We start from the raw sequence: 27029 nt of genomic DNA, 5'->3' as shown, positions 1-27029 counted from the left end.
TTATAATACCTGTTTGTGCTGTTGGAAATATTTACAAATTGTTTTGATGTCTGAAAAATATACTTGAAGGACTGTAGTTATTCATATTCTTTTGGCTGATTGTGTGCTGTGGGCCAGGTGTTGAACTGGACTCAGGATTTTAAAAAATTCTGATATTTTTGATTCTAACAATTTTTAGAAAACAATGTGAAGGGATATTTAAATTGAATAGCAATCAACTTGCTCATGTTTTATGCTCTAACATAGAGAGGACTCTAATTCCTCTCAACAACTCTGCCCTGAGAATATTTTCCATTGTCAACCTTTGAAATATTTTTTAAAAACAGTATTTTTAACATCTAGGAAAAGAAAACATGGAATGGCCCATAGCTGTACTGTTAGAAAAGAAAAAAGTATATGGATGGTAAGCAAAGTCAAATAATCCAACTGATGCAAAGTAAAAGCCTCCTTCCTCTCTCTCCGCAAGATAACCATCATTAACAGTTGTTTTTGTCCTTTTAGAAAAATCCTTTTGTACATTTTAAAATAATGTAGACAGTGCTTTGGTCCTAAAACACATCTATTATGTATTTTTCTTTTATCTCTTGATGGTAAAATACGATAAACAACTTGAATAAAACATATTTTGGTAACCTGCTTTTAAAAATAAATGAAATTTGTTAGTGCTTGTGTTACAGTTCTGTTTTAGTAGATTCTGGTTCTATAGTGTGTATATTTGCTAAATATACCCTTGGCTAAGATCCCAGATAGACCCACATTATATTAAATATCTCATTTTGATAGACTTCTTTCCATTTCCATTTCATGCAGTATCCCTTTCATAAATTATCAGTTTTATATATATATATATATATATATATATATATATATATATATATATATATATACTTTTTTTTTTTAATTTTTTTTCAGATTGGTTACCAAAGCTGAAGCTGTCAGGTTTATTAATTACAATTAAATTAAATTTATTAAATTCTGCTGTTAATATATTTCATCTTAAATTTTTAAAAAGTAAATTATAAAGGGTTTGGATAAGGCTACATTCTGTTTTAATGATTAAATTTGAAGACTTAAGCTTTATTATTTTTTTTTTTAGTCTTCTAATTGATTTACTTAAGGAAAATGATTTGCTCCTTAATCTTGGATGTACCATTTCTCCCTTCACTTTTGAATTATGACTGTAATGACATCATGTTTCATGGTGGATCATTCCTTTGCTGGCATTTTTATTAATTATTTATTTTTAAGCATTTATTTAATTTTGACAGAGCACAGGCAGGGGAGGGGCAGAGGATCCGAAGACGGCTCTGCATTGGCAGGCCAACAAGAGCAAGCCTGGTGTGAGGCTAGAACTCAGGAACTGTGAGGTCATGACCTGAGTGGAAGTTGGACGCTCGGCCTACTGAGCCACCCAGTTGGCATTTTCTGAAAACATGGTAACACTAACAAAGATCGCACATAAAGCAGTTTGATCTTTGAGAGGAAAAATGTCACTTCTTCTAAAAGAAAAGTTAATTTAATAGTAATTTGGTTGTTTAGCAGGGTGGAAATAGGTAATATTTTTGGGATTCTCATTATTTTCAGGCACATGTATTTTTAAGATATATAGGTGTGTATTCCTTTCCTGTCATCAGTTTCTTCTTACAATTTTTTTCAGGGTTTACCCTTGAAGTAACTCAGTATATTTGCATTATTATTTAGTAAAGCATATTAGGATGGCAAAGATAGCTAGCATTATAGAATTAGTAATAAAGACAAATTGAAGAAATAATGAGATTATTAAAATGCAGTTCCTTCTATAATTTAAATTTCAGAAGTCAAGATGCAGACTTAGGTTTATAGTTGTTCACTAGGAAGAGGTTATAGATAGAATGTTTTTTAAATATGATCTTTTGGTTTGAATTTTGTTAGAGAAAATTTGTAGTAATACCCTCTAAATAATTACATGGGCTTTAAGATATAGATTTTTAAATAAGTGCACATTTCTTTTAGTAATAATATAGTATATAATATATTAATTTTATTTTAATGTGCAGGGGTTTTTTTCTAAGTAATCATATAATTCATGTTTTTCCTACTCTTGGTGAATAGAAGTTGTCTGAATTCTATGTAATTAGTAGGTTTTTTTCATCTTCCTTACTGAGTTTTGTGAATTTACTTTTGGGTGAAGTATCATGATTGTTTTACCAAAAAGCACTTGTAGGATATTGCTTCAGATAGACCAATTCCAAGAAACAGGAAGATTTACTGTGTTGTATGACATGTTATGAGTGATGAACAAACGAGCTAAGGAACAAAGGCAAATGAAGGATAGATAATGAACTTGAAGAATTGCAGAGGCTGTGTTGCAGTTAAGTGTGGTAGCACTAGATTATCTAAGTTTAACAGTATTTGTCCAAGCTGAGGCCAAAGAATTTTGAGCTATTTTCAGCTGCAGTATGGTACGCTTATTTTAGAAGCATGTTTGACCATTAAGTGACATATTTTGGCAAGTTTTCACAGCATCTGGATTTCATCTAAGTAGCATGTATTTGGGGTTGTGGATGCCTGCTATCTCTATTCAATTATGAGAGTGGAATTGGCTGTTTACAATAAGAAATGCCTATATATGTATTATGGGTCTATAAATCTGGGTGGTTGTGGTCTAGATGCAGAAGAGTGATGATTCTTCTTTGACCAGGAAATTACTGTTTTCTTCTGTAAAGCACAATTGCAATAATGTATCTTAGGCATTTTTAGGTAAATTCTACTTTTTCCTTGAGTTTGGTAATTTGAATATAAAATACTTTTTAATCCCAAATATGTCTGAAAAATGTTTACTTGTGAAAAGTGTCCTTGTTTGACCTGCACAGATTTTGAAATGTTTATTACTTTGATGACATCCTTTCTGTTCTATATTTCAAATTAGCTCACACAGTTACGTGCCTTTATAATTATCTTTTAGATTTAATGTTCATGTCTAGTTAAAGTTTTATTATTATTCATAGCCTATAAATATAAACAATATATGAAGTTATCAATGTCTCCTTGATTACTTATATTGGCTATAGTCACATAGAAACGTGACTATTTGAAATTCTAAGTAGAACAATATCACAACAGTAATTTTCTATTTTATTGATATGTGAATTTTAATATATATTTTTTTCTAGAAATATTCAAAACTCTCTTCAGTGTGTCTTATTCACCTTCTATCAAAGCAGTACCTATGTTTTCTGGAATATGGTAAAAATGTGTATTTTACTAACAATATATAATTGCCACAAAATACTATGCCTCTCATGTCCAGTTATGATTTTATAGAATAGAAATTCTTCATTGTTTTCTAACTACTTGGGATAAAAATGTGTTACTAATGGGTAATAGGGGAGAGGTTATTTGAATATAAAATATTTTCCTCTCTTCATATGAGGGAGCAGGTTGTCCTCTGTCTTTTTTTTAAAAAAAATTTTTTTTTTCAACGTTTTTTATTTATTTTTGGGACGAGAGAGACAGAGCATGAACGGGGGAGGGGCAGAGAGAGAGGGAGACACAGAATCGGAAACAGGCTCCAGGCTCCGAGCCATCAGCCCAGAGCCTGACGCGGGGCTCGAACTCACAGACCGCGAGATCGTGACCTGGCTGAAGTCGGACGCATAACCAAGTTGTCCTCTGTCTTAAAAGAAGCCTTCTTTGTTGTGGAGTATTAACAACTCTTAAGAATCAGTTTGTAGGTTGTTGTAGGGAAGGAAAAATAATTTTTCCTCCACCTTTCTGAGTTCTTGGCTGAGACTATTGTAGTAAAAGACAGATTAATAAGAGAAAAACAGGTTTATCAGTATGTATATGTCATATACCCATGGAAGATACATAGGGGAAAATGAGTAAGTCATTAAGAAGCAGATTTAGAATTCAGGATTAAATATTTTAATGAGGAAAGTAGGGGTAGGATATAGGCCTCTAAGGGGAGAGTAAATGATTTTTAGGAAAGATGCATGGGCCCTAAGAAGAATAGATGGGAGCTATGATAGTCTGTGAGAAAGTTTCTCTGGGTGCAGTCAGTGTCTGTTACAAGTCTCATCTTCCATGATAAGTGTCAGTCCTCCCCTGGTTGATGAAGTTTCCAGGGAGGGGATTTATGATAATTGAGATCTTTTTGGAGGATCTGTCTTTAGGCAGATAATGGAGTTCAGAGAAAGCCTCTCCCAACATTTGCTGTTTTTAAGTGCCTGTGGCTCAAAATAATGGGGTGGCATATTCTGCTACCCTTCATTATCAGTTTGTTCTTGCATTCTTGGTGTACTGTATTTACTTCATCTGGTGTTTTATCTCTTGATTATTTGTAGATGTAAGATAGCCCCAAAGTGAAGAAGAGATACGAAATAATACTCAGGATAGTATATTGTATTCTCTACAGTGTACCTTTGAGTACTTAAGTATTCTCCCCTAGCAAACAAGGCCTTCATTTCCCCTTAGCCCTACTCTATGGGAGAAAGAGAAATAAAATGTAGGTAATATGTATGGTTTTTGTGTATATATTTGTTTTTGTTGAAGTCTAACATATATACAGTAAAGTATATAACTGTAATTGGTCTTACCGTGTAATAATAACTTCATTCTATTTAATAATGTATACACTCCACTCAAGTGAAGATTCTGTTTAATAATGTATATACACCACTCAAGTGAAGATATAAAAATTTCCAATGCCCAATAAATTTAACATGACCCTCTTTGTGTGTATAGTGTAGTAACATCCCATGCATCTTCACTGTTCTGGCTTTTATTATCATTGAATATGTATGGTTCTTTATCTGAATTCTTTGGCCTCATATAATGTCTCTGAATCTCATCCATGTGTTGAGTATCTGTTTTATTGCTGTGTAGTATTATGCTCTATACCTATAGAACATACTGAGTATTTGTTGACACACATTTGGATTGTTTCAAATTTATGATAAATTCTTTTTACTTCTAGTATTGTTGAATGGGATATATGTACATATTTACTTGTAACTATTTTTAGAAAAATCAATTTTATTGAGATATTAAGAAACAAAATGCACCTATTTTAAATAGAATTATGAGATGTAACTTATATACAGTGAAATTGAACCTTTAAAAATGTATAGTTTGAGTCTTGAAAAATGTATATAGACATGTATATCTTAATAGTCATGTTGTACAACATTTCTATCACCCCAGAAAGTTACCTTTTTCCCTTTTGTAGTCAACACCCAATCCCAGCTCTGGCAACCAGTGATCTGATTCCTGTCTCCATAGATTTGCTCTTTCCAGATATCATATAAATAAAATCCACCAGTGTGTAACCTTTTGAGTATGGCTTCTTTCACTCAGTGTAATGTTTTTGTGATTCATCCATGTGTTGCATACATCATTTGTTTTATTGTTGAGTCCTATTGCATTTTATAGATGTAGGACAGTTTGTTCATACCATTTGTCGATTTAATGGACATACAGATTGTTTCTAGTTTGGGGTAATTATCAATGCACATTTGCCTACAGGTCTTTGTAGACATAAGGTTTCACTTCTTTTGGTTAGTGAATTCAATGAAAGACAAATGCTTTATGATGTCAGTTTTATGTGTAATCTAAAAAAGCCACACTCATAGAAACAGACTAGAATGGTGGTTACCAAAGACTGAGGGGTGGGGAAGTGAAGAGATGTTGGCCAAAAAGTACAGACTCATTCTATGAAGCCAGTATTACTTTGATTCCTAAACCAGACAGAGACCCAATAAAAAAAGAGAACTACAGGCCAATATCCCTGATGAATATGGATGCAGAAATTCTCAATAAGATACTAGCAAATCGAATTCAACACCATATAAAAAGAATTATTCACCATGATCAAGTGGGATTCATTCCTGGGATGCAGGGCTGGTTCAACATTCGCAAATCAATCAACGTGATACATCACATTAACAACAAAAAAAGAGAAGAACCATATGATCCTGTCAATCGATGCAGAAAAGGCCTTTGACAAAATTCAGCACCCTTTCTTAATAAAAACCCTTCAGAAAGTCGGGATAGAAGGAACATACTTAAACATCATAAAAGCCATTTATGAAAAGCCCACAGCTAACATTATCCTCAATGGGGAAAAACTGAGAGCTTTTTCCCTGAGATCGGGAACACGACAGGGATGTCGACTGTCACCGCTGTTGTTTAACATAGTGTTGGAAGTTCTAGCATCAGCAATCAGACAACAAAAGGAAATCAAAGGCATCAAAATTGGCAAAGATAAAGTCAAGCTTTCACTTTTTGCAGATGACATGATATTATACATGGAAAATCTGATAGACTCCACCAAAAGTCGGCTAGAACTGATACATGAATTCAGCAAAGTTGCAGGATACAAAATCAATGTACAGAAATCAGTTGCATTCTTATACACTAATAATGAAGCAACAGAAAGACAAAGAAACTGATCCCATTCACAGTTGCACCAAGAAGCATAGAATACCTAGGGATAAATCTAACCAAAGATGTAAAAGATCTATATGCTGAAAACTATAGAAAGCTTATGAAGGAAATTGAAGAAGATATAAAGAAATGGAAAAACATTCTGTGCTCATGGATTAGAAGAATAAATATTGTCAAAATGTCAATAGTACCCAAAGCTATCTACACATTCAATGCAATCCCAATCAAAATGGCACCAGCATTCTCAAAACTAGAACAAGCAATCCTAAAATTCATATGGAACCACAAAAGGCCCCGAATAGCCAAAGTAATTTTGAAGAAGAAGACCAAAGCAGGAGGCATCACAATCCCAGACTTTAGCCTCTACTACAAACCTGTCATCATCAAGACAGCATGGTATTGGCACAAAAACAGACACATAGACCAATGGAATCGAATAGAAACCCCAGAACTAGACCCACAAACGTATGGCCAACTAATCTTTGACAAAGCAGGAAAGAACATCCAATGGAAAAAAGACAGTCTCTTTAACAAATGGTGCTGGGAGAACTGGACAGCAACATGCAGAAGATTGAAACTAGACCACTTTCTCACACCATTCACAAAAATAAACTCAAAATGGATAAAGGACCTGAATGTGAGACAGGAAACCATCAAAACCCTAGAGGAGAAAGCAGGAAAAGACCTCTCTGACCTCAGTCGTAGCAATTTCTTACTTGACACATCCCCAAAGGTAAGGGAATTAAAAGCAAAAATGAACTACTGGGACCTTATGAAGGTAAAAAGCTTCACAGCAAAGGAAACAACCAACAAAACTAAAAGGCAACCAATGGAATGGGAACAGATATTTGCAAATGACATATCAGACAAAGGGCTAGTATCCAAAATCTATAAAGAGCTCACCAAACTCCACAGCCAGAAAACAAATAACCCAGTGAAGAAATGGGCAGAAAACATGAATAGACACTTCTCTAAAGAAGACATCCAGATGGCCAACAGGCACATGAAAAGATGCTCAGTGTCACTCCTCATCAGGGAAATACAAATCAAAACCACACTCAGATACCACCTGACACCAGTCTGAGTGGCTAAAATGAACAAATCAGGAGACTGTAGATGCTGGAGAGGATGTGGAGAAACGGGAACCCTCTTGCACTGTTGGTGGGAATGCAAATTGGTGCAGCCGCTCTGGAAAACAGTGTGGAGGTTCCTCAGAAAATTAAAAACAGACCTACCCTATGACCCAGCAATAGCACTGCTAGGAATTTACCCAAGGGATACAGGAGTACTGATGCATAGGGGCACTTGTACCCCAATGTTTATAGCAGCACTCTCAACAATAGCCAAATTATGGAAAGAGCCTAAATGTCCATCAACTGATGAATGGATAAAGAAATTGTGGTTTATATACACAATGGAGTACTATGTGGCAATGAGAAAGAATGAAATATGGCCTTTTGTAGCAACGTGGATAGAACTGGATGAAGAGTGTTATGCTAAGTGACATAAGTCATACAGAAAAAGACAGATACCGTAGGTTTTCACTCTTAGGTGGATCCTGAGAAACTTAACAGAAACCCATGGGGGAGGGGAAGGAAAAAAAAAAAAGAGGTTAGAGTGGGAGAGAGCCAAAGCATAAGAGACTCTTAAAAACTGAGAACAAACTGAGGGTTGATGGGGGGGTGGGAGGGAGGGGAGGGTGGGTGATGGGTATTGAGGAGGGCACCTTTTGAGATGAACACTGGGTGTTGTATGGAAACCAATTTGACAATAAATTTCATATATTGGAAAAAAAGTATAGACTAAAAAATTATAAGAGAAATTAAGTCTGGAAATTTGATGTACAGCATGGTTATTATAGTTAATAATACTGTATGATATACTTGAAATGTACCAAAAGAGTAGATCTTAAATGTTCTCCCCACAAGGAAAAACAAACATAGTAATTTTGTTAGGTGGTGAAGGTGTTAGCTAACTCTATTGGGGTCATTATCAATTCAGCAGTTGCATGTCTTAAACCTACACAATGTACACAATGTTAAATAATATTTAAATAATAATATTTAATGTTTTATAATAAATAATATATTAATGTTATTTAACATTGTGTAGGTTAAATCTATATAAAACTGGTGGGGGGGTGAAGGCCAATGAGAAGAATTCTTTTGTGGTGATGGAAATGTTTTGCATCTTGGCTGTGTCAATATTCTGGTGGTGATAGAGTTTTGCAAAACATTACCATTAGAGAAGCTGGGTAAGTATACATGGGAGCTCACTGCATTATTTCTTATAACTGTATGTGTATCTATAATTATCTCAAAAATTTAATTAAACAAAAGGAAAAAAGATCAGTTGACCATTATGGGTAGGTCTGTTGTAGATCTTTATTCTGTTCCATTCATCTATCTTTATGTTAATACCACACCCTCATGAATATTGCAGCTTTATAATAATAAGTCTTGAAATCAAATATTGTAAGCTCTTAACTTTCTTAAATTTCCACAGAAATTTTAGAATCAACTTGTCAACTTCTAAAACATCTGCTTGGATTTTAATTTGGTTTGTGATTAATCTATAAATCAGTGTAGAGACAAATGATATCTTAATAGTGAAGTACATCTCTCCTTTTTAAAATATTTTTTTTTTCAACGTTGTTTATTTATTTTTGGGACAGAGAGAGACAGAGCATGAACGGGGGAGGGGCAGAGAGAGAGGGAGACACAGAATCGGAAACAGGCTCCAGGCTCCGAGCCATCAGCCTAGAGCCTGACGCGGGGCTCGAACTCACAGACCGCGAGATCGTGACCTGGCTGAAGTCGGACGCTTAACCGACTGCGCCACCCAGGCGCCCCGCATCTCTCCTTTTTAAAAAATAGTTTTTCATAATGTTTTAGTGATATTTTATAGTTTTCAATGTACAGATCTTGCCATGTGTATTGTTAAAGTTTTTATCTCATGGATATAAATTATATTAAAAAAATTAAATTTGTAATTGTTTATATGTGACACATAGAATTATGATTATTTTTATGTTGCTCTTGAATTGTGCAACCTTGGTAAAGTTATTTTAGTAGGTTTTAAAAATTATTCTATTAATGTGGTAAGTTGCATTCCTGTGGTAAACCTAGGTCATATTATCCATATGTCTATTTTAATTGATTTTGTTAAGAATTTTTATATTTATGTTTATGAGGGATGATGATCTGTAGTTTTCTTTTTCCTGTTTTCTCTGGCTTTGATATCAGAGTAATATTGCCGATCTCATAAAATGCATGGGGAAATGTTCACTCTTGTGAGTTTGTGGAAGATTGGTGTTAATTCTTTAAATGTTCAGTGGAATTCTACAATGAAACTGTTTGCCTAGAGATTTCTTTTTTCAGGAGTTTTGTTGTTGTTTTTAATCTCTACATTCAGTTACTCTTATAGTTTCAGAGCTATTCAATGATCCAGTTCATACTGGATGCATTTTGATAGTTTGTACTCTTTGAGAAGTTTGCCCATTTCACTGGTGGTTCAATTTGTGTGTGTAGAGTTCCTCCTAATAATTCCCGTTTTTTTTTTTTTTCTTCATATCTACCGGATCTGTAGTGATATCTTTTGTTTCATTCCTAATATTGGTCATTTGCATCTTCTCCCTTTTTTCTTTTTCAGTCTAGCCAGTTTTATCAATTTTATTGAAAGAATTTGCATTTTTTTGGCCCCATTGACCTTTGTGTATTTGTTTTCATGTTTTAAACCTAGTGGATTTCTGGGCTTCTGGGTGATTCAATCAGTTAAGTGTCTGTTTCAGCTCAGGTCATGATCTTGCAGTTCATGAGTTTCACTCTGTGCTGACAGCTCAGAGCCTGGAGCCTGCTTTAGATTCTGGGTCTCCATCTCTCTCTGCCCCTCCCTCATTCACGCTCCGTCTCTCAAAAATGAATGTTAAAAAAACCACAAAAAACAAAAAAACCTAGTGGATTTCTGTTCTTACCCTTGTTTTCTTCCATCTGGTTTCTTTGGCGTATATTTTGTAGTTTCTGAAGATGGGAGTTTAGATCACTGAGTTGAGACCATTTCTCTAATTTAATGATTTAGTGCTATAAATTCTTTTCTTGGTCCTGTGTTAGCTACATCTCACAAATTCTGATATATTTTCAATTTCATTCAGTCAACCTATGTATTATTTAGAAGTGTGTTTTTAAAATGGTGGTACTGTTTTAATGTGAATTTCTGCATTTGCTGCGAAGTGTATTTTAAATCTTCTTAGTTTATAACATGCTTTATTATTATTCTTCAAGCCTTCCCTTACTGTGTTTCTCAAAAATTTTTCTCTTGCACTGTTTTATCTTTTCTTAACATTTAGGTAGAAACTACCTATAAAATTACTACCTGATGTAATAAGTAGTAGACTCACTTTTGGTAATTGTTATTTTCTCAAAAAGTTTGCAATTTCATGTAAAATTTTAGATTTATTGATATGCTGTATATACTTTAAATACAGTAAAAACAGTATTTTAACTGTTTTAACTATTTAACAGTAGTTTAATGTATTTACTGTTTAATTATTAAACAGTAGTTTAATGTATTTAACTATTTAACAGTAAAAACTGTTAAATACAGTTTAAGTATTCTTTGCATATATATGAGAGAGAGAGAGAGAGATGCAGTCTCTTTTGCAACTACCCAACTTTGATGGGGAAAGCGCCATAGATAATATATAAAAGAATGAACATGGCTATGTTCCAATAAAACTTTAATTATGAGCCCTGATTTTTAAATTTCATATAATTTTCCTATGTCATAAAATATTTTGTTTATATATGCCTATCATTAAAAATGACAATTATGGAGACTTTTTTCATCTAAGGCTTTTATAACAAGGTCCTATCATTATATAATAAAACCATATTAAACAAAGTTATAAAATTCGACCTGAAGTAGAGTTTTAAAAGATTTTGTAAAAAAATCATATTGTGAAGTCTCAACTAGCAAGGCAGCCATTGTACCTTTATGATTTTTTAAAAATTTATTTCATTTCATTTCATTCATTCATTCATTCACTCATTCATTCATTTATATTGAGAGAGAGCACAAGCATGAGCTTGTCCTGACACAGGGCTCATATTGTATATGTGTAGTATATATATGAGACTACAAATATTTAAAACTGCGGCTTGATCTCATGACCTGAGCCAAAATCAAGAATCAGACACTTAACTGATCGAGCCCCCCAGGCACCCCTGTACCTTTATGATTTTGCATAGAATATAAACAATGCTTTACTATTAAAGGAAAGGAACAACTAATGAAATTTAAAAATTGCTTTTAAGTTTACCTATAACATTTAGTTGTGTCAGATTTTGTTCTTCTTTTTAATCTTTCATGAGTTAGAGTTAAGGTTCAGTAAGGAAGACTATCATGCTGCTGATTTGGTAATTCTTTGTTGCATTTTTTAAAAAATGAGGTATAATTGACATTTAACATTATATTAGTTTCAGGTGTATAACATAATCATTTGATATTTGTATATGCTATGAAATGGTCACCATTATGTCCAGTTACCATCTGTCACCATACAACTGATGAAAATAACTTGAAGCAGTTCAGACTTCAGTCTTGGCAAGGCTAAAAGAGAATCTGACAGAAGTTAGCATAGGATTATTTTGTACCAAATTTATTTTGAGAGACAGAGTGAGCGCAGGAGGGGAAGAGAGAGAGGGAGAGAATCCCAAGCAAACTCCACGCTGTTAGCGTAGAGCCTGACATGGGACTTGATCTAATGAATCATGAGATCGTGACCTGAGCCAAAATCAAGAGTGGGACACTTGACCAGCGGAGCTAGCCAGGCACTCCATTATGAAACTTAATATTTACTCTTTTAGCAATTTTTAAATGTTAATGCATCTTTGTTGTAAGGGAAGCTGTTCTTTTTTTCCCTTTATTTCTGTTTGCTCAGTTTCATAGCTCAATTTTGATTTGTTTTCCAGAGAGTTTAGATCAAGGGAGCTACAAATCAGAAGAATAAATTTTCATGTTGTTTTGTGTATATTCATGGAAGTATTTGGTAAGTGCTTTAGCAGTCCATTCTGCCAATGATTCAGGTGCTCTAAGCCAGGCAGTATCATTATTTGCTTTTCTCTTCAAAACTATTGTTATTTGCTTTTCTCTTGCAAACCTACTTTTTTCATTCTCTTTACTCTCTTTCTTGATACCAAGAAGTGTTTCAAAACAAGAAAAGCCTTCTCACTGGGAAGTTGTCAGCCATAGGGAAATTCTTTAGCAGAAGACATATCAAGAGTAGAGTAGTTCATCATCTCTTGCCTGGGCTTTTGTGTTGTTGTCGTTGTTGTTTTTACTTTTTTTTTTTTTTTTTACTTTTTTGAGCTGTGGGCATTTGTCTTATTGAAATAGGAACAAGATATAGAAGGTAAACATAGCTTCAGTATTATAGTATCAGTCATTCCTGACATGTGGTAATCAGAAATGGAGGAACCTTTCTTAAGTCTTTGGAAGAAGAAACTATACCTGAGATTTTTTTTTGTTAGGTATGGTAACAATATACAAAAACCATTATTTAAAATATCTGTCTACTGGCATCAGGATATTAATATATAACTCAATATATATGTAAAGTGTATATTCATTTTTAGTCATCAAATAAATGAAATGTTTAGTATTATAGCACAAATGGCTTACCAAATCATTAATTTGATAATTTCCAAATCTTACATTGAGTTTTGGAATTGTTGAGATGGTTTTTTATTTTGCTTATCAGCTTTTACTAGTTTTAATGAATTCCTGTTTGAGCTATAATTTGACAAAATAAATTTAATCAAGTGACTTAACCCACTAAATTGGTAGTCATTAAGTAATATGGAGTTGCAATAAGTAGAGACTTTCTCATAATTTCAGCAATATTGTTTATGGTGCGGAATTCTCTTTTAGCTCCTAAGAGCAGTTACTATCAAAAATGTTTTCAGCTCTTGTGATGATAGGATATTTTGTGAATACCTTATTTAGGCCGTAGTAGAAGCAGTGTAACAATTTCCTTAAGAGCACATGCTCTTTTGTTGGGGTGCCCCTGTTTGAATTTCAGTTCTGCCAACTAAATACAAGCTGGTAGGTAGTTCTGAGATGGAAAATTTTTGGAGGGTTGACTACTTCAGGGAACCATCCAATCAGAAAGGATGCCGTTTATGGATGGAGCATAGTGAAGGCCCCTTTTAATGTCAAGAAGTAACTCTTCATTTGTTGGATGATGGAGAGTTCTGAGGAGGGCCTGGATAGTGGAGAGGACCTTTGGGGGTTTGGACAACAGCTAGTTACCAACCACGGTAAAAACACTTCAGTACTGTAGCAACTAATGTATCTTTACTAGGGCATATGGCTGATTATCAGTCTGGGTTGTATGTTAGGCAAAGGAAAGAATGAAATTCAGAGAAGGATCTCTGACTAACCTGGCTATATATTGTTATGTGTCACTTACACTCCAAATATCTGCTCATCTGACAAAGTTATGTTCCCTGTTGTCTCCTGGTTTCTGTCCTTCCTAGTCTGTTCATCTTGTTCTGTCTTCTGCCTGAAACATCCTATCCTGGTATACTTGAAAACCATCTTAATTGAACGGGTTAATATAGGACTAGTTGATGTCACACAATTAGTGGTTTATTCAGAAATAGGTCTTGCCAGTAGCATCTTTGGAAAACAAAGGATAAAAATATCACTGAATGTTTGAATTCTTCTAAAGTTGCTTTGGAGTGTTTCTATAGGATTATTTATCCTGCCAAGGAATTTATGTTCCTACTTGATTTATCAATTATATTAGTGTCCTAGAGCTGCACAAAGGACACAACTGGGTAGCGTCCACAACAAATTTATTGTCTCACAGTTCTGAAATTTACAAGTCCAAAATCAAGGTGTTGGCTGAGTTGGTTCCTTCTGTGGGCTGTGAAGAAGAATCTGTTCCAGGCTGAGTTCTAGTGGCTTGCTGGCAGTCTTTTATGTTGCTGACGTTTAGATGCATCACTACAATCTCTGCTTTCATCTTCACATGGTGTTCTTTCTGTATCTCTTTGCATAGAATTTGTGTTCAAATTTCCCCATTACACAGTTTGGGGAATCATACTGGATTCCCCAATCCTAATCGTATTGGATTAGGGCTCACCCCAGTGACTTAATCTCTTAAAAAAATTTTTTTTTAATGTTTGTTTATTTTTGAGAGAGAGACAGAGTGTGAGCAGGGGAGGGGCAGACAGGGAGACACAGAATCCAAAGCAGGCTCCAGGCTCTGAGCTGTCAGCACAGAGCCTGACATGGGGCTTGAACCCACGAGCCGTGAGATCATGACCTGAGCCAAAGTTGGACACTTACTGACTGAGCTACCCAGGCGTCCCCCCTCCCCCCGGGGACTTCATCTTAACTTGATTACTGTAAAGACCCTGTTTCCAAATTAGGTTACCTTTTGAGGTTCTTGGGGATTAGGACTTCAACATATCTTTTTGAGGAGATGCAATCAATCTCTGACTATACTAAGTCATACTTACTAGGGTTTTCTTTTTTTTTGTTTCAGAAATTTGAGGGTATTTGTCATATTGGCTTTTATCAGTATTGATTTGTTTTAAATCTTTGAAATTTCTCTTCAATTCTAAGCAGATTTTTTCTAAATTGTGTACTTTACACTGGAGACCAGTAATCACCCAAATCATATGTGCTTAAGTCATATTTTCTTTAAATATGTTTACTATTTTGTGAAAATACTTTTGCTTTTGAAATTTTAATGTAATTAAATGTGATGTGATGGATGACAATTTGAAGTCAGCATACTACAGATACTGTTTTTATTTCCTTGTAGAAACCTTCCCAGTAATGTTTGTCTAGTCTAACCATGGTACGTTGTTTCATTGTACTTCTTCCTAGGCAGTGAGTGATTAATATCTCACTTACAGAAAGCTTCTACAGGATGAGAATAAAATCTTGTATATAGTGTTGTAATAAGGCAGATTAAATATTGTATTGTCACTACTTCATTAGACTTGTACTTTTACTTCAGAACTTTCTTGAAATTCTTCAAGTTACGTTGTATTCGCAAGTGTGATTTCAGACAGTCTTAAAAAAACAACGGTTGAGTTTTCTCATTTTTTAATAAAAATCATTGGGAAAATATTACATGACACATAAATATTTCTTTTAAACACTTCTAGTGTACTAATAGTATAAATATATTTGTGCAGGTTTTGACCGGATCCTCTCGTCAAAGTTATTCACCTTCTGGCTATCAGGATTTCAGTAAGTGGGAATCAGTGCTGAAAATAAAAGAAGGACTGCTAAGGCAGAAAGAAATTGTAATTGATCGGTGAGTCTATTTTCTTATTTACTAAATATTTCAGGCACACAGAAATGTAGATTACTAAAACAAATGGTATCTACTACTTAGAGTTTAAGAAATACAATCTTACTGGGGCGCCTGGGTGGCGCAGTCCGTTAAGCGTCCGACTTCAGCCAGGTCACGATCTCGCGGTCCATGAGTTCGAGCCCCGCGTCAGGCTCTGGGCTGATGGCTCGGAGCCTGGAGCCTGTTTCCGATTCTGTGTCTCCCTCTCTCTCTGCCCCTCCCCCGTTCATGCTCTGTCTCTCTCTGTCCCAAAAATAAATAAAAAACGTTGGAAAAAAAAAATTTAAAAAAAAAAAAAAAAGAAGTACAATCTTACAAATACACTGTCTCATTTCTGTCCCTCCCTCATCCCACCCCCTTAAAGAACCCCTATCAGAACTGAGGGTTGGTGTGTTCTTTCTGTTTTCTACCATCCTTTCATTTATGTTAGAGTAACTCATTTGGAAACTCCACTGCCTTTTTTTTTATATGTAGAAAGTTAGCTGCAATGCTAATGAACTGTCAGAGCTACAGGCTGTATCTTTGTGTTTTATACTTGGAAACTATCAAATTGGAAAGCTACTTTAAAGTGCTAATACTTTTAACTAGTGTGTGTTAGATATGAAGGCAGAGAAACTATGAAAATCATGAATGTTTAAAATTAAATGACTTACAGATAAGAATTTTGGAAATTTGGGGGGACAGTTCAGAAATGTTGCATTTTTGAGTACCAAAGCTCTGAAAAAAAGTTTTTGTACTTAATAGACAGTCTCCTGATTATTTTGAGCAATGAACATTAATTTTTAATTATATTATCCTTGATGTATGTTAGTTCTACATAAGTTATGTATACTTTAGGGTTAGTTAAACCTGTGTGTGTAGTAATGGGGAAATTGAGGAGACATTTTTTTCTTAATGCTAGTTACTACTTATTTTCATGTGCTTATTTAAGATAAAGTAGTAGACATTTTAGCCTTAAAATTAAATCCCAGTTCAAATCTTTCAATATATTTAGGGGCGCCTGGGTGGCTCGATCGGTTGTGTCTGACTCTTGATTTTGGTTCAGGTCATCATCTCACAGTTGTGGGCTCAAGCCCCACATCGGGGTGTGCGCTGTCAGCACAGAGCCTGTTTGGGATTCTCTCTCCCTCTCTCTCTGCCCCTCCCCCACCTGTGTGCTCACACACACGCTCTCTTCCCCAAAATAGATAAATAAAACTTAAAAGATATTAAAAAGATAAGTATATTTAATAGCTGAAGTTGCAAAAGATTTTACTTAGGAATTTACCATTATTAAGCAGTATCTACTGGAGGGTAACTAGAGCACGGATATCTGAACTGTTTTTCTCTACTATGTTCCCAACACCTTGAACAGATCCTGGCACTTAGTATATGCTTAATGTTTGATACTTGTGAGGCAGGAGGGGAGAAAGACTTGAGAGACAAGTTGACCAGAGTAAAGCCATTTTGATTTTAGGCTGACTCTTAACCTGAAGGTCAGCAAGTCATAAAAAAGAGTCACAAGATCTGACTCATAGAAAACCACAAGACCCCACTCCCTCCGGCGGTAAAAGCCACATAGGTTGGACATTCTTAAAATTGTTCCCTGTGGGTAATTCCAAAACTGTAAAACAATGGAAAAACCAAACTGCCCAATGTGAATGAAAAACCCAAAGTTAAAGAGTACGCTCCTTTCTGTATGGTTAGCTAATTTTAAAACAAACTTATAAAACCCTTTGTTAGAGACAAAGAGGAGCCATCTGCCTCACCTGGGAGGAGAGACCACTACGTTGTCTGTGAAGTAGCAGCTTTCTTGTTTCTACACTTAATAAATCTCTGCCCCTTTCTCTAAATGGCTAGCTCTTAAATTCTTTCCCACACAAAGCTAAGAACCCTCTTGGCCATGGGCCTGACACCCTCCCTCTGGAGGCCTTGCCCGTCTGACATCACTTGCATATTTGATAAATGAATGAAGATTCTAGAAGATAGTTTTGATTGAGTTTATGAAAAGGCTGTATAAAAGTATTAGATATTTTTAGTACAAGTGAATTTTATAAGTGGGTAATTATAGACCCTGATGGACATATATTTTGTACACTTAGAAATTTAATTCACTGTACATACTTGAAATTAATATTTTTTAAGCAGACTGAAATTCAGAATTTTATTAATATGGGTGTACTCTCCCTCAAAACAATCAGAATCTATTGACTTTTATTATTTTTTAAACACCATTGTAATTACTGTTCCACTGGGTATAAATAAGTTAATAGGTATCTTAGTTCATTTGGGCTGCTTTAATAAAATATCGTAGACTGGGTGGCTTACAAACAACAGAAACTTATTTCTCCTTGTTCTGGAGACGAAGAAGTCCAAGTTGAAGGCACCAGTAGAAGATTCATTGTCTAGTGAGGGTCTTCTTTCTGTTTCATAGATGGCTGTCTTCTTCCTGCAACCTCACATGGAAGAGGTGAGGGAGTTCCTTGGGGCCTCTCTTATAAAGGCACTAATTCTATTCATGAGGACTCTGCCCTCATGACCTAATCATCTCCCACAGGCCCCTAATCTCCTTATACCATCACATTGGGCTTTGGGATTTAATATATAAATTTTTTGTTGGGGTGGGGCACAAACAGTCTATGATAGTAGGAAATGCGTATAATTATCAACATAATCTATTAAAAAAATATATATTTCCCAAGTTTGTATCCTGTAGAAAGGTACTAAGGAAATAATCTAAAATAATGCAAGTTGCTCAATTTCGCATTTCTTTATCTAGTTGCATTTACCTATGCAGCTCCCTTCTTATACCGAGTTTTAGAGCATGAGGCTTCAGTGAGTGAATGTATTTAAAAATCTTAATACTGCCAGATGCATGGGTACCATCAGCAAATAGTAGCCACATATACATGATTTGCAAATAATAGTTTTGTTTCTGGGCTTGTTTCTCCTCAGTAGACTCCAGCCCCCTCACAGAAGAGACTGTTTCTTGTACATTTTATTACTCATAATAGGTACTCACCAAACATTCATTAAGGGGAAATAACTTCATTTTAATGGAAAAGAGGTTAAGGTTGCTGGTTAGCCTGTGCTGTTACTGATACTAGTAGTTCTTATAATTGCTCACCTTTTGCTACTGGATTGATCAGATAAAATTTAGGGATAAGTCATTGTACTTGAGACTGATCCAGAGAGGCCACCCTTAAACCTTCTGCAATGACACAGTGAGTTAATGCTATTAGTAAATGACACTGGCAGGGTAGAGGGGAATTCTCATTTTATCGTTACTTATAGTTTGCAATATGTATATTTGCTATTTAATTGTGTGTGGAAGTAAAATCACATAATTGTATTAGTAAGCTTTTAAAAATCAGTAGTGCATTCTTTGGTATAGTGTGGATACTTATTTTATTGAAATCACAGCATCCTTTTAATTGCTTTACATGCTAAGGTTTATGATCAGAATCTTAAAGCAAGGCCTAGATGTACATACTATGGTTATTAAAAATTATTGGGGGGCGCCTGGGTGGCGCAGTCAGTTAAGCGTCCGACTTCAGCCAGGTCACGATCTCGCGGTCCGTGAGTTCGAGCCCCGCGTCAGGCTCTGGGCTGACGGCTCAGAGCCTGGAGCCTGTTTCCGATTCTGTGTCTCCCTCTCTCTCTGACCCTCCCCCATTCATGCTCTGTCTCTCTCTGTCCCAAAAATAAATTAAAAAACGTTGAAAAAAAAATTTAAAAAAAAATTATTGGAACTCCATCCTTATGTATTTGATCAGTTAACATGTGAGATTGTATTAATGGCAATTTGTAGTACATGTCTTTTACTTTGAGAGGGACTCCATAATGCAAGAATAGTTATTTTTCATCACAGGTGTTGAAGTGAGGTTTGGTTACATTTTTTTTTAATTTTTTTTTTTAATGTTTATTTCTGAGACAGAGAGACACAGCATGAGTGGGGGAGAGGCAGAGAGAAAAGGAGACACAGAATCCGAAGCAGGCTGCAGGCTCTGAACTGTCAGCATAGAGCCTGATGCGGGCCTTGAACTCACAAACCGTGAGATTATGACCTGAGCCGAAGTCCGTTGCTCAACTGACTGAGCCACCCAGGCGCCCCAAGATTTGATTACTTTTATCAACTGCTTTAAACATTTAGATAGTTTTAATAGTTCATTTCTAGCTAAGATATTTTGGTTGTTTATACCTAGGCATATAGTATTATAGAATCAATTTCTAAATTTACATTTGACCTTGAACAGCGTGGTGGTTAGGGACTCTGATCCTTCTGCACAGTTGAAAATCCATGTATAACTGTTTACTTCCCCCAAACCGAAGTGCTAATAGCCTACTGTTGACCTGAAGCCTTCCTGATAACATAGTCAATCAACACATATATTGTATGTATAACATACTGTAGTCTTAAACTAGAGAAAAGAAAATGTTATTTTTTTTTTATTTATTTTTTTTTTTTTTTAATTTTTTTTTTTTTCAATGTTTTTTATTTATTTTTTGGGACAGAGAGAGACAGAGCATGAACGGGGGAGGGGCAGAGAGAGAGGGAGACACAGAATGGGAAACAGGCTCCAGGCTCCGAGCCATCAGCCCAGAGCCTGACGCGGGGCTCAAACTCACGGACCACGAGATCGTGACCTGGCTGAAGTCGGACGCTTAACCGACTGCGCCACCCAGGCGCCCCAAGAAAATGTTATTAAGAAAATCATAAGGAAGAAGAAATACATTTAATGGTATTATATGTTATTTGTTGAAAAAAATCTGCTATCAGTGGATCTGTACCTTTCAAACTTTTGTTGTTCCAAGAGTCATATTGTAGTTCAGTCCCACCTTCTGTACTGCAATTCAGTTTTGACACTAAATACCCTAAGTTAGCATCAGACTCCACAGCTTTAAGGGCACACAGTCCCCAACAAGACTGCCTATCTTCAGATGCCAGTCTGAAGGTGGCATCACCAGAATATCCACACTTCTAACCAACTGGCTACAAATCTGGTGAGTTCCCAGAATTTTTATTGGAGTTTCATTGTGTAGGCACAATTGATTAAATCATTGTCTGCGTGATTGAACTCGGTCACCAGGCTCCTCCTCTCCCTGGCAGTTAGATTGGCTCAGAGTCACAGACCTCCAGTAACATGGTTGGCTTTCTGGTGAATAGTCCCTCCCCATCCTAACGCTGCTATCTAGAGCCTGTGAGTCACCTCGTTCTCATAAATATGAGAGTTTTCTGGGGGGCTCATTAATAATAAACACTCCAAAGATTTAGAGTCTCCTTCCCAGGAACAAAGGCTGTTTCTTTATAACTCTTTATTATTGATTCTCTATTATTTGTAAAATCTTAAGATTTGCAGATACATATGTAAGAACCCTTTTAATATACCTTGGGAGTATTTTCAAGCTATACACTTAGCTCTGTTTGGCAGGCCCACCTTTGGAGAAATTGAAAATTCTGACTAGCCCAAGAAAAATTAATACAATCCATCCTCTTTTTTTTCAAATTAAAAAATACTAACAAAGTATATTTAGAAGTATATTTCAAAACTAAAGCCCAGGGTCATATTTCATATTGTCCCAAAATGTGTGAAAGCTGATTTTGGAAGCCAAGGGTGAGGAGACACGTTCTTCAAAAACTGTTTTATCCCTTGTTTACAGTACTAGAGGTAGTTTGAAAAATGTGAACTAATGAAATAGAGGATACATTTATACATGGTTGTAGGTTTTTCCTTTTATGTGCCCTCTTTTGAAACAGATTGGGAGAAAGGAAATGCATGGAAAATTAAAAGAATAAAATCTCAGGGTGCCTGGGTGGCTCAGTCGGTTAAGTGTCTAGCTCTTGATTTCAGCTCAGGTCATGATCATTCTTGTAGTCGTGAGATCAAGTTTCATATCGGGCTCCGTGCTGACCATGGAGCCTCCTTGGGATTCTCTTTTTCCTTTTCTTTCTGCTCCTCTCTCTCTCTCTTTCTCAAAATAAATAAATAAAACTTAAAAAAAGAATAAACTCTCATCAGTCTTTCTCATTCCATCCTAGATCTTTTGCTACCTGTCCCTTTATTTCAGTTCCCCCCTCTCCTTTTATTTTGGTAATGCATGAGGGGTGTCTCTTTGATAACCATTTCTGTTAAATTATTTAAGATGGTATATTGTGCATAATTCATTTGGTGGTAGTATCCATAATGGCTTCAGAAGCCATTAAGGATTTAAACAAAAAAATTTTTTTAATGTTTATTTTTGAGAGAGAGAGACAGAGTGCGAGTAGGGGAGGGGCAGATAGAGAGGGAGACACAAAATCCAAAGCAGGGTCCAGGCTCTGAGCTGTCAGCACAGAACCCAACAGGGGGCTCGAACTCACAAACCGCAAGATCATGACCTGAGCTGAAGTCGGACGCTTAACCGACTGAGCCACCCAGGTGCCCCAGCCATTAAGGATTTTAAAACTCACAAGGGAAACTATTTTCAGAAACCAAATTTAATCAGAAAAGAAAAGGAACCTTCTCAAAGGTAACAGATACATACTTTTGCTTTTTTGTATTTTCTCAACTAGAGACTGAATTTGTGCATATTCTTATTTGTTCCCTGGATCAGGGACAGGATCACTGCATTTCTAGGTAGGTCCAATATTTCTTTTAGTCACATAGTTGTTGTAGCAGCTCCTTGATTTCACAATTTTGACCTAAAATTTTTAAATATATTTTCTGATTTAAAGGCCATATTTATTAAGTATTCTACCTGATTCCTTTTTTGTTCTGTTGTAATAGTCCCTACTCTGGTCAGGACCTTACTGTCTGTTTCAGTCAATTCTTGGCAAAAGGAAGGTCTGGGACTCACTGAGTACCAGCTCTCACTTTTTTTTTTTTTTTTTTAATGTTTATTTATTCTTAGAGAGAGAGAGAGCAAGAGCAGGGGAGGGGCAGAGAGAGGGAGACACAGAATCTGGAACAGGCTCCAGGCTCCCAGCTGTCACCACAGAGCCCGACAACGGGGCTCGAACTCACAAACCGTGAGATCATGACCTGAGCCGAAGTCAGACGCTTAACTGACTGAGCCACCCAGGTGCCCCTCACTTTTTTTTTTTTTAACTGTGAAGAAAAAAAAAATCACATAACATGAAATCTGTCATTTTAACACATCTTTAAGTATGCAGTACAGTTTTAGCTTATGCATAATTTTTTACAGTAGAGTTCTAGAACTTTTTCAGTTTGCATGCCTGAAACTCTGTACCCATTCAGCAACAACTCCTCAGGTCCTCCTCACCCCAGCCCATGGAAACCATCATTATACTTTTCTGCTTCCATAAGTTTGACCACATTTTTTTGATAATGTAGGGGAGGAAAAAGTTTTTCTTGACCCTTTAGGGCTCCCTGGCTGGATCTTGAAATTAAACTGACAAAACAGATGAACAGTGGAAAAGCATACAAATTTATTTAATACAAGTTTTATGTGACATAAGAGCCTTTATAAGGAAGTGAAGACCCATAGTAACTGACCTATTTTATGCTAAGTTTGTTGAAGAATGGATAGTCATGGAGGAATATGATAGATTAAGAAGTATGAGGTAATTGTGTAGTAAACTGGGAGAAATTTAGCAAGGCATTTTTGGTAGGATTCTTCCTTGGGTCCTTTAGTCTTCAGAGATAGGGATGTACCTTTCCTCTGGGTTTGGGGGGGGGGCACCTCCCACTTGAGTGTTTTATGACCTGTTTAGGGAAGAAGGGCAAGGGTGGGGAGGAGGCCAGAGTGACCTTGCTTTTGTTATTTCCTCAAACTCCTTTGACTTAAAACATTCAGTATACCAAGGTGCCATATTTTGGGTTAGCATGTCCTGAACCCAGTCAAATCCTCCTATAAGTGGAATGATGCAGTATTTGTCCCTTTATGACTGCTTATTGCACCTAGTATGACATCCTCAAGGTTCATCCGTGTTGTAGCATATGACAGAATTTCTTCTGCTTTTTAGACATTGTATGTATATGACATTTTTCTTTATTTATCCATTGATGGACATTTAGGGTGTTTTCATCTCTTGTCTATTATGAATATTACCTTTGTTTTTGAAAGATATTTTGGTTGATATGTAATGCCTTGATTGGCAGTTATTTTCTTTCAGCACTCTGAAGATATTCCATTGCTCTCTGGTTTCTCTTGTCATCCACAAGTCTTCCTGCTGCCATATTGAATTTTGTTATTTTTTTGGATGTAATCATTTTTTCTGTTTGTTCTCAGCTGTTTTGCTACAATGTGCCTATTTGGTATTTTTGGAGATTAAAGTACTTCTGATTCCAGGTTAATATTTTTCATCAGTTTTGGAAAATTCTTCATCTTTTCTTTTCAAATACTCCATTGATTTCTCTTTATATTTTTACTAGGACTGCAAAATATCTATGTTAGACAATTATCACCATTTCTCATGTCTTTTTCTTTTATTAAGGAAAGTAGAGAAAAGGGAGGAAAGAGAATTAATTAAATGTTTAACTTAAGAAGACCAGTAAAAGAAGAGTAAACATAAAAGAGAACAAAGGAAATAATAAAAGTAAGAGCAGAAACTAATCAAACAGATAAATCTCTTAGTTCTACTAATCAGGGAAAAAGAAAGATTCAAAATATTAGTAATAAAAAATTATGGATTTCAAGTCAGTATTATAAACTTACATCAGCAAATCTGAACACACAGAAGAAAATGAATAATTTTAAAGGAATACCAAAATTGACTTGAAAAGAAATGGAAAACTTGCATAAATAAGTAATGTTCAAGGAATATAATCAGATGATGTTAACTAGATATATTGAGGTGGTGCCTGGGTGGCTCAGTCGGTTGAGCATCCGACTTAGGCTCAGGTCATGATCTCGTGGTCTGTGAGTTCGAGTCCCGTGTCGGGCTCTGTGCTGACAGTTCAGAGCCTGGAGCCTGCTTCAGATTCTGTGTGTGTCTCTCTCTCTCTGCCCCTCTCCCGCTCATGCTCTGTCTCTCTCTCTGTCAAAAATAAAAACATTAAAAAACATTAAAAAAAGATATATTGAGGTGGTTATTTCACAATATATACACATCAATGTGTTATACTCAATCATTGTTATATATTTGAAATTAATATGTCATATATCAATTATACTTCACTTAAAAAAAAGTATAATCGACAATCATAAGTCTTCTAGATCCAGATAGTTTTAGAAATAAGATTTGCCAAATTGTATCTTTAGCGTGTTTTGTTTTCCTTTCCCATTGAAAAAAGGGGGGAGGTGCCCGAGTGGCTTAGTTAGTTAAGTGTCAGACTTTTGATTTCAGCTCAGATCATGATTTCATGGTTCACGAGATCCAGCCCTAGTGTTGGGCTCTGTGCTGACAGTGAAGCCTGCTTGGGATTCATTCTCATTCATCTTCCCTCCCTCCCTCTCTCTCTCTCCCTCCCTCCCTCTCGCCGCCCCCCATCTTTCTCTCTCTGCCTCTTTCCCACTTGCCTGCTCTCTCTCTCTCAAAATAAATAAATAAACATTTTAAAATAGTGGGGCTTTTTTTGTTTTTGTTTTTTGTAGATAGCATATAGTTGAATCTTCCTTTTTATCCATTTGGACAGTGTCTGCTTTTTAATTGGAGTTATTTAGACCATGTACATTTTGTAATTATTGATATAGTTAAGTTTAAATTTCCTGTCTTGGCTGTTTGTTTTCTAATTGTCCCATCTGTTCTGGGTTCCCCTTTTTTTTCTCTTAAATTAGTATTTTTTTTTTTTATAATTCCCTTTATGTCCTTTGTTGGCTTATTAGCTATAACTCTTTATTGAGTTATTATAGTGGTTGCTATAGAGTTTATAATATACATCTTTAAAGTGCAGTAGTCGGGGCGCCTGGGTGGCGCAGTCGGTTAAGCGTCCGACTTCAGCCAGGTCACGATCTCGCGGTCCATGAGTTCGAGCCCCGCGTCAGGCTCTGGGCTGATGGCTCGGAGCCTGGAGCCTGTTTCCGATTCTGTGTCTCCCTCTCTCTCTGCCCCTCCCCCCGTTCATGCTCTGTTTCTCTCTGTCCCAAAAATAAATAAAAAACGTTGAAAAAAAAATTAAAAAAATAAATAAATAAAGTGCAGTAGTCTACCCTCAAGCATTACTTTACCATATACTGCTTCATGTATAAACATAAGAATCTTATGAAAATATACTTCCATTTTTCTTCTCCCAGTCTGTGAGATATTTTGTCATACATTTTACTTCTACAAAGATGATAAACCCCACAGGACATTATCAGTTTGTTTGTTTGCTTTACGCTGTCTGTTGTCTTTTAAAGATATCTAAATAATAACAACAGTATATTATGTATTTGTCCATGTAGTTATCATTTTTAGTGCTCTTCTTTTGTGTGGATCCCAGATTTTCATTTAGTATTGGTTTCCTTTACTTGGAGATGTTCCTTTATCATTTCTTATAGTTGAAGTCTGCTGTGATGGACTCTTTGAGCTTTTTAAGTTTTCAAAAAAGTCTCTTTCACCTCTGTCTTTGATGAATTCTAGGTTGGTAGTTTTTATTTTGCTTTAAAATTACCTTGGGCAAAAAATTCTGTAGATTGATACCTTTTAAATTTTCATACTTTAATGTAATACTTTAAAGTACTATTGTCTTCTTGTTTGTATTATTTTAGATGAGACATCTATCCTTTTTACCTTTGTCTTTGTGATTGAACTTATCTTTTTTTCACAGCCTTCTTTTAAGATTTTATCTTTATCACTGATTTTAAGCCATTTGATTAAAATGTTCCTTGGTTTAGTTTTCTTCTTGTTACTTGTGCTTGAGGTTCTCTGGTATTCTTAGATTTGTGGATGTACAGGTCTTGTTAAATCTGGAAACATTTTGGCCAGTTTTCTACAAATATTTTTCCTGTGTCTACCCCCCTTTAGAGATTCTAATTTTATATATATATATATATATATATATATATATATATATATATATATACATACACATACATACATACATACATATATATACATTCCTCTTAAAGAAATCCCACAGCTCACTGATGCTCAGGTCATGATCTTGCAGTTCATGGGCTCGAGCCCTGCATCCGGCTCTGCGCTGACAGTGTGGAGACTGCTTGGGATTTTGTCTCTCTCACTCTCTTTCTGCCCCTCCCCTGCTCTCTCTCTCTCAAAATAAATCAATACACTTAAAAAATAAAAATATAAGTTATATTATCCTGCTTCTTTGCATGCCTGGTAATTTTTGATCAAGCGCCAGGCATTACAGATTTTAACATTTTT

General features: G+C 35.6%; 1 protein-coding gene across 2 annotated transcripts in view; it reads left to right on the top strand.

Moving 5' to 3' along the window:
* Window positions 1-27029, top strand: part of CEP85L (centrosomal protein 85 like) — a 172871-nt gene that overhangs the window by 77840 nt on the left and 68002 nt on the right. For both annotated transcript variants that reach the window (XM_058735099.1, XM_058735098.1), the window contains exon 4: window positions 15639-15760. In XM_058735099.1, coding sequence (XP_058591082.1) covers window positions 15639-15760 — 122 coding nt within the window. The remainder of the gene's footprint in view (window positions 1-15638; window positions 15761-27029) is intronic.

This window comes from Neofelis nebulosa, chromosome 6 (genome assembly GCF_028018385.1).
Source record: "Neofelis nebulosa isolate mNeoNeb1 chromosome 6, mNeoNeb1.pri, whole genome shotgun sequence".
In the NCBI taxonomy this organism is placed as follows: Eukaryota; Metazoa; Chordata; class Mammalia; order Carnivora; family Felidae; genus Neofelis; species Neofelis nebulosa.
This window is presented reverse-complemented; position numbering and strand designations above follow the sequence as displayed.